This window comes from Sprattus sprattus (assembly GCF_963457725.1).
Source record: "Sprattus sprattus genome assembly, chromosome: 13".
Taxonomy (NCBI): domain Eukaryota; kingdom Metazoa; phylum Chordata; class Actinopteri; order Clupeiformes; family Clupeidae; genus Sprattus; species Sprattus sprattus.
The window spans coordinates 5,549,552-5,558,713 of NC_137911.1; the positions used below are offsets into that span (position 1 = coordinate 5,549,552).

The following is a 9,162-nucleotide window of genomic DNA, read 5'->3' on the forward strand; positions in this document are numbered from 1 at the left end:
ATTTGTTCAATGTAATTTCAGCCAAGTTGCATTGAAACCGAGGTGGTGACATACAGTACTGTGCAAAAGTTTTAGGCAGGTGTGAAAAAATGCGGTAAATCATAGACTGCCTGGAATTACATGATGAAACAGAAAGATTTGAGGAAGCCTGCATCGACAGAACATCTGTGGTTAGTTCTCCAAGATGCTTGGGACAACCTGCCAGCGGAGTTCCTTTTAAAAACTGCAAGTTTACCTAGAATAATTTATGCTGTTTTGAAGGCAAAGGGTGGTCACTCCAAATATTGATTTGATTTAGATTTATCTTCTGTCCATTCACTGTATGCTAATTGATGGGAATGAACTGTTAACACTTCCATTTTGAAAGTATTCTTAGGTTACAGCATTTTTTCCCACCTGCCTACAACTTTTGCACAGTAGCCTACTGTATAACAGAGACAGTTTAATTATCAAAGGAAATGTATTTGAATAAAATTATATTGGAGAAAGTATTGAAAGCAAACGTGCTGTAATAATCAGAGGTAATAGTTGGCTAAGCGTTACATTCACTCACGTAAAACACGATCTTAATCTACCAACCGATGTATTTATCAAGTGAGTTATTAGCTACCGCTGTATTCAAAATCAGGTTTGGTTAAAGGTATAAGTCTTGTAGCTACAGTCGCTAAGTATCAGGTGAATTCCGGTATGGCTCTCCAGGCACTTCAGACTAAAGCAATGGATCAGACTTGATCAGCGTTAGCCCCGCCCACTGACTTTGATGGGTGAGTTTGACAGATAAAATAAATTATTGATGCGCTGCAACACAGGACCATGACATAATTAATTAAATAGTGAAATAATTAAATATGTTTTTTTACACAAAATGAATTGCTATTTAATTAATTAATGACACATTTAATAAAACATTTATGTATTTAATTCCCATTTTAATTAATTAATGACACATTTAAATAATTATTGATTGCAATTGTTTGTCTAATAAATATACTTTTATGCAGCTCCGAAGTCCTGAGGTAACTAGGATGAATCTTCACCTGTCAGTAGCCATTGTGTAGGACTTACAGTGCTTTAGTAATACAAAACACAGGCAGAAGGCTGAAATCAATGTATTTTATAGCAACCAAAACACACACAGCATTGGGTATTTGTTTTACAAAATATTTCTAATGATGTAATACAATCTTCTCATAATAATTACAGAGCTGCATTGTTGGCTTCATCATTTAAAAACTTTTAATTCAGGAATACATGCTGAGATACATCCACTGCAACAGAAAAACATAATTTTGTATCATTGTTAATTACTTTGATAAATATTTCTGCCTTCTAAGTTTATTGTGACAAAGTAAATAAAGACATAATAGCAATGTCTGATTTACAACATTAGTTACCTCCTTCTCCTGGAGATAGATTCCATTCCCATCTGAAAGATTTCTGAAGATCTCTAATGGACAGATTAGAAGTAAGTTTCAACACAAGGAATGCTTCCACAAAACAGGCGATACGTCTAATACGACAGATACATCATCACATTCTAACAGGGTCAGTTTGATTTTTGGATGGCTTAACTGAAAATCCAAGCAACAGACTAGTATAATGAGAAGTAGTTTTTCTTGATGGTCAAGCAGACATGGCAGTGGCAGCCGTATCATGCAATCTTGTGTTTCAAGTCTTGGATCATAACGATGAGTGTTTGCTTGAGCCATGTACTCAAGGCTCCACCCCTAATGTATTTTGCCTGAAACACAGCAGTCTGTGTGTGGAAAAGGAGCGCAGTGAGGAAGCAGACGGATGACAGGCTGCTACTTACTGGACATGCTCTCCAAGCGCAGGATGAGTGACACACACACACACACACACACACACACACACACACACACACACACATCACAGAGGAAGTTGACGGATGACAGGCTGCTACTTACTGGACATGCACTCCAAGCGCAGGATGAGTGACACAAAGCTGTCCAGCGTCAGACTTCCTCTTGAGACACCGTACCGGAGAGCCATGAGGTTTAGCATGTCATCACTCATCTGTATACCTGCAGACAGAGACACACACTATGACAACTCAGTGAGCACCATACCTAGTCAAGTGAGGTCTATAAAGACTTATTTTCATACCTGCGGCAATAACAGCGTTCCTTAGTTCACTAAGGGACAGCTCGCCAGTCCTAGAGGTGTCAGTGCGGTAAAAGATTTCCTATCAATAAAAAAAAGTTTCCTATAAAATACAGTGTATGCCTCAAAGGCTTGCTATTTTGGGACTACAGAAAGCAGAGAGGATAATTTACCCTGCATCTGACAACTCGGTCCCAAAGTCGAAGAAATTCATTGTGATTGAGATGGCCCGTGACAGAGAGCTTTATGTGCATTAAGAAAATATTTAAAAAAATATTTGATATCATATCATTACCTCATTACGTGGTTAAGTAAACTATTGAGCATGTACATATCATTATTGCTCTATTATAAGTCATTCATAGCATTTGTCTTGGAAAGGTAATGCAGGCCAAAGGATACATCCATCAAGGTTACCATACTGCGACAGGTATCTAGGCCAAAGCCCGGTGACTTTCCTGCAAGAGCAGAGAAAGAGAAAGACAGAGAACATATCGTCGACAAAATAAAACCAACACTAGAGGTAATACAAGCAATATCACTGCCATAACTCACCTGTTGCACTGTATAAATAGCACAGACAGAAATGGCCTTTAATTTGAAGTGTTTGTGTGTGTGTGTGTGTGTGTGTGTTTATGCCTGTGCCTGTGCCTGTGTCTGTGTCTTTGTCTGTGTCTGTGTCCGGTGTGTGTTTGTGTGTGTGTTTGTATTTGTGTGTTTGTGTGTGTGTGTGTGTCTGTCTGTCTGTGTGTGTGCGTGTGAGTTTGTGTGTGTGTGTGTGTGTGTGTGTGTGTGTGTGTGTGGGTGTGTGGGTGTGTGCGTGTGAGTTTGTGTGTGTGTGTGTGTGTGCATGTGCGTGTGCGTGTGAGTTTGTGTGTGTGTGTGTGTGTGTGTGTGTGTGTGTGTGTTTGTCTGTGTGTGTGCGTGTGAGTTTGTGTGTGTGTGTGTGTGTGCGTGTGTGTGTGTGTGTGTGTGTGTGTGTGTGTGAGTTTGTGTGTGTGTGTGTGTGTGTGTGTGTGTGTGTGTGTGTGTGTGTGTGCGTGTGCATGTGCGTGTGAGTTTGTGTGTGTGTGTGTGTGTGTGTGTGTGTGTCTGTCTGTCTGTGTGTGTGCGTGTGAGTTGTGTGTGTGTGTGTGTGTGTGTGTGTGTGTGTGTGTGTGTGTGTGTGTGTGTGTGTGTGTGTGTGTGTGTGTGTGTGTGTGTGTGAAGTGAAGTGAGATATTAAAAGTATCATACAGACCTTGGAGAAGGTTCTCATTCAGAAGCCTCTGTAGCTGCTCCGCATCCAACTCTTCATACTTTTGATGACAGTAAATAAAAACATTTAATATTGAATATATTGCTACATTCATTAAAGTTTGCATGTATTTATGATTTCAGATAAATTACCTGGTCAGTGTACTTCTGAAATATGGTAACTCTGGAGTCATTGTCATTCATGTTTTCAGTAGTGATGGGCTAAAGTACACATGAAGCACATGGAACAGGTTGGCAGAGAACAGTGAGCAGTATCCGTTATCCAACTTGTTTATCCAATGATGATTACACTTAAGTTAAGGGAATATATGTTAACCATTGACACCTAACTAATATGTGTCTGTATAAATGCCAATTAAGGTCTCCATTATTGATACATTTTTAGGCCTGTATTCACCAAGTTCTTATTCTCACTGAATATGTCATTTATTCTTGGTAAATCCTTAATAACTAATTTATTGATCTGAACCTAAGCTTACTGATGTACAATACAAATTAAAAAAGACAGTTTGTAGCCTTATAATACACTGTCTGAATATGTTACTTCTAGGGACAGATTAATTGGAGAATAAGTTTTCCTACTGACAAAGTTTCCTTGCTCAATGCAATAACCCAGGCTGCTAGGGGTGGCTGGGAGGCAGTAATGGTACTCACCCAGGCTGCTAGGGGTGACTGGGAGGCAGGGCCCCTGTTTTAAAGTGGATACTTGCTCAAGAGCAATGAGTGCACTTTAATCAGTGAAACCTACATAGTATATCATCACCGATTCAACATAAGCTACCTTTTCTCAAGAGAAGGAGTACTTTCGGTATAATCAGACTGAAATGATGAAAATGGTCCTCTACGACTACAGACACATTCATCCTTAATAAATTATAAATATCTCAATATTCCTTTAAAACAGGCTCCTTGTTCTAAAGTGAAGGCTGATAGTTTTCTAATGACAACATAAACGGATGAAATCCTTGTGTGAGTCTGACATTTTATTTAGTAAAATAAATTGCTAGACGATCCCCCAGAACATGACATGCACCCAAAGTACCCTACCACATGTCTCCAAAGTAACCAAGAAACCACAAGAAAGAAACCTTTTCCAAAGGATGAAGCTGTAACATGGTGTTCTGGGCCTGAGGGTGTTTTGAGTGGTGTGTAGTGTAGTGTTTCACATGAGTGCAGTGGTGATTGGCACACTTTAAATGAGCACTTAACACAAACCTTTTCTACCGCACGTGTATAGCATGATCACAAATTAATCACAGGTGCGTAGTATTATGCCACTCCCCTCCCTAGGTGTTTCCCATCACAATGTTTCTATTTATACCCGTGTCCACAAGCTGACGGCAGAACTGTCTGACACTGTGTCCGTGAATTAGGTTGGTGGTAGGATCACGATATTCTTGGTGTGAGCCCTCTATACTTTCTGTGTTTGATTTAAATAAGAGAACTATCTGACGCTGTGTCCGTGAATTAAGGTTGGTCCAGAGAGATGAGATGGTGGCTGGTGACTGCAGGCCATTGACCCTGTCCAGGCTGTGCCGTGGGTGACCTGAGAACCAGAGAACTAGCAAGAGTGGCTTGCCTGGCCGTGTCCTGAGTGAACGGGACTGAAGTGCACGGCGCTGAAACAATATGGACCTATCTGGACACCCCAGACAGACCTTTGAACTTGAGTGCTGGCACTACTTTTAAGACGTGCATTTTAATGTTTTATACCTCTTGTTAATTCCAAATAAATCTTTTATTATTAAGAACAGTGTTGTGGTTTCCCTTGCAGGCACTCTGATCTTTCGTCCGAGCCTCAACCTCCCTTTGAGGGTGCGTTACAACCTCCATCAGGCTGTCAGATGTCTACTATAAGATGGACTTGCTGGTAAAATGAGTTTGTTGGTGAGGTAAAGTTTGCAGGTAGGAATACATATTCTGCCACTATAAGTGGCATATTCAGAGAGTATATTAAAAGGCTATGAACCTTCTTTTTTGATCCTGGTTTTATATCAGTAACCTTAACCAAGGTTAAGGCCAACTAGTTGGTTATTAAGGAAGTACCAAAAATTAAATAACAGGAAGAAATTGGTGAACACTGGCCTAATAAATGATTAATGGTGCTTGATGCAGACCTTATTGGGCACTAATACAGACACCAATTAGTTATGTCTTTGTTCCCCAAAGTAAAGTGTTACCCCAAAGATTAGTATAGATTAGTTTACCTTTGTGATCTTCAAACTGTCAATGGAATTTTCACTGCAAGTAAAAAAAAAAAAAAAAGAAGACATTTCAAAGTAGATCAAACACAAGTGCGACAGTTGACAAAAATCAGATTAAGTGAAACAGCCTCACAGATGCCTCTGTGCAGCAGAGCTCATACTCAAGGAGGTGGCTGTCTGTCTTGGAGAGTATGGCCAGGATGAAGGAGGCCGTCTCATTGGGCTTGAAGGTAGAGGGGACAATGATGTACTCGCCCGGGGCCAGACTGAAGAACTCCATGACTTCTCGAGCATTGAGGTACTTTTTGGTTGAAGCCACAGGTTCCCTCATGAAGAACTCTGCAGGGAATTTCCCCTCTCTTTCTTTGTACTGATGCAAAATGGTATTGATCAGAGAGAAATATATTGATCAGAGTCAGAGTGGTCATACATGACTTTGTGTCAGTGTACGAAGGCAGTATGATGAATAATGAGAATTCTGCTTTAGGTGGGCAGACTACAACTTCTTCTTAACCTCAAGATTGTTGATATGACAAGCATTAAAGATTGAAACCACTTGACAGAGTAACATTGCCATTTCAGTAGTGTTAGGATTTTTTTCAATCGAGGTATAAATAGTCATTGCTTTCTTGGATAAAAGTACATCATTCATTACTGCTCCATTTGATGCTTTTCTGTCGACTACAGTGGCCCTTGGCACTCGTGAACTCTACTCCACTCGAGAACAATGGCACTGAATGGGTTTACTGAACTACAACCAAACTTGTACCTAAAGTGAGGTAGAACACCTACCTCAGGTGGCACCTGTTAAAACACCAAAACGAACAATTAGAAAAAGCAAAGAGGACCACATGGACGTTGTGAAATGAAAGTCATGTAGAAGAGTTGTGACGATGAGAAACATCAACGCACACTGAAAACTGAGAAGCCAATGTAGAAGTTGGAGGCCAAGCGCCTGTTCCTCTTGTCAGACTTCTGCATTAGGGACACCAGAAGGTTCTTTAGCCCCTTGTCCTTAGCACATTCACCCTTTATGGTTTCCACCTCGATGTGATACTGAGGGTTTGTCCAAAAACTCTCTGAGAGACAATTAGAAACACTTCCAACTTAGAATGTATAATTGCTGTACTCTCGTTTCTCAATGTTTGTTAGGAATAAATTGAACCTTTATAATTACTGCAACCACCAGCAGTAGCACCAGTGACCCATCTTCCTTCATGGAACTGGTATGGCCAGTGACAATCTGTGGATCCATCAAGGAAGTCATGGCTTAAAGAGCAGATATCCATGTCAGAATAGTTCTTGCAGAAATCCTCCATGGACATCCTGAAGAGGAAAGTGAAAAGCACCTTGCATAACAGTGTAACACGCAGTGTAACACGCAGAGTACATGGAGGAACTTGATCTTAATACCAAAATTCCCCATCATCAGCAATGGAGAGGCAATTTGTTCGGTCCTCTAGACTGACAGTTTGCCATTTGGATGATCTGCAGATAAAACAAAGACAGTAAAAGACAGTAAATCACATGCCCTTTGTAATGCATTGACTTCTATATTCAGCCTGGAAATTGAGTGGAACTAGAGTGGTGTAATGGAACTAAATAATGAACCATGATTCTGCACAATGACTGCAGATGTGAATGAATAGTAAAGTTCTGCCAAAATGATGGCCAATGCATATGAACAACAGGCAATCATAAAAGCACATAATCAGCACTGCTCTTTAATTTGACAGTGTAAGCATGGTTTCTTCTCTTTGGACAAGATGACTTACTTATCACTCCAGTCTCCCTTCCATTCTCCATGCCCCCAAGGATTTAACAACCTCACTAGTCTAACAAGGCCACCATTGCTCATGACCTTTGACCAGGAAACAAAAGGATGGGACAAGATTGCTTCATGTTCTACACATTCACAGTGAAATGCACAACTGTAGTCACACACATAAACGATGCAAGCACGCACGCAAGCACACACACACACACGCACACATGCATTATCACCTGCATTAATCTTGTAATTGTGTAGGCATGGCCTTGAACAATCCCATTAGGCAGAACAGTGTTGGCTGCTGATTGCTAAAACATGAAAATGACACATGCAAAGCATTTACTTTTAGACTGTTGACATAAAATGTATGATAATATAAAAAATCTTAAATATAAAATCTTATTCAGTACTGACCCCTGGTGGAGTGCCACATGCCAGGAGGGACTCGGACATGGCAGCCCTGTACATGATGTCCCACAGGTCTGGGGGGGCTTCATCCAGTTTGAATGTCATGTGGATCCCCCCTGTGAAGTCCATCATGGCCTCAGACACAGTGCCAGCATTCATGTCAGCATAGGAGCCACATACTCTACAGGGCAGAGGACAAATGGCTTTAACTGACCTGTTAAAAACACCAAGGAGCATCATAAAGGCAGCTAGACCACATACTTGGCATAGGCCTTCTCCATCAGTGCAGCCCAAAACTCATTGGGGTTTTTTGAGTACACAAATATCAGCCTCCCATCAATTGTTGGAAGCTTGTCGTCAATCACCACATCTACCCACTTCCCAAATCTCCAGAACTGAAAAAGAAGTTGCAGTTTAGTTAAGTATCTGACATTCTGATAAAAGTCCATTTGTCATCAAGTATTGATTTTGTTTTAAAGTATGCACTATGATATTCAAATAAATGTATTTGAATCCTTCTTACCCTAAAGTGAAAGATTCCAGCATAGTCTTTTTTGAAAGATTGTCCTTCTGGTATAATTTGTTTCTTGATGTCCTCTTTAAATGTCAGTGCTCCAATAGACGCAAGAAACCAACAGTTTCCTGCAAACATTAGCAGGGGAGAGGGAAGCATTTCTTCTGCATGAAGGTAGTAAGGTTGACAGTATTTCTATAGCATTTTGTATACCTTTATAATATATTTCATTATTATGGATACCTGGGGGATGGTCAATTAACAATCTTGTATCTATTATATGCATTAACTTACCAAGACTACCTTGCCTTATGTCAAACCGTGAGACCCCATCAGCAATAAAATATGGATCTTTCACCATTGTCTGTGAAACAACACACTGCGGCTGTTATCTCAACACAAGGATCTTGCGAGATAAAAAACACGAGTGAGTCAAATTTGAAGTTATGTCGTCACAAAGACTACCATTGCTTGTGTTCTGAATTAGACATCATAATTAGACCTTTGTGTGCATTTTTTTTTTTACATTTCTTACTGCTCAACGAGTACCTGAATATCTATCAGCTATCCGTTATTTCCTCTAAGGACCATCTACAATCAGTGCGGCAAACCAATGGTTATCACAGTCTGAAATCTGGTTAACATACCCCTGGTCTTCGCCACTTAATTCTTTCCAAGTCATTTGGATGGAGAATTCCATTACCAATGGACCTCCATTCGGGAGGAAACATCTTATCTATGAACCTAAAACCATCCCTGAAGAAGCCTTGATGCAATTGATCGAAGTCCTGGTCCAGGAACTTGTCGGGGTTCGTGGCAGATCCCCTGCCACTTCGCCTATTGCGTTCATTCCTAATACTCAGACACACACCAGGAGGAGGCAT

General features: G+C 40.4%; 1 protein-coding gene across 1 annotated transcript; it reads right to left on the bottom strand.

Moving 5' to 3' along the window:
- Nucleotides 1-1,304: 1,304 nt before the first annotated feature.
- On the bottom strand, nucleotides 1,305-9,162 carry LOC308374005 (calpain-1 catalytic subunit-like; the record flags this gene model as incomplete). The annotated part of the gene is made up of 20 exons (XM_080849694.1): nucleotides 1,305-1,447; nucleotides 1,929-2,045; nucleotides 2,128-2,206; nucleotides 2,298-2,366; nucleotides 2,527-2,582; nucleotides 3,365-3,422; nucleotides 3,514-3,582; nucleotides 5,589-5,622; nucleotides 5,747-5,955; nucleotides 6,378-6,389; nucleotides 6,498-6,664; nucleotides 6,751-6,911; nucleotides 6,999-7,073; nucleotides 7,361-7,446; nucleotides 7,590-7,664; nucleotides 7,771-7,945; nucleotides 8,026-8,159; nucleotides 8,288-8,406; nucleotides 8,573-8,642; nucleotides 8,926-9,162. 20 exons carry the CDS (start codon nucleotides 9,160-9,162, stop codon nucleotides 1,305-1,307), a joined length of 2,145 nt encoding a protein of 714 aa, XP_080705820.1.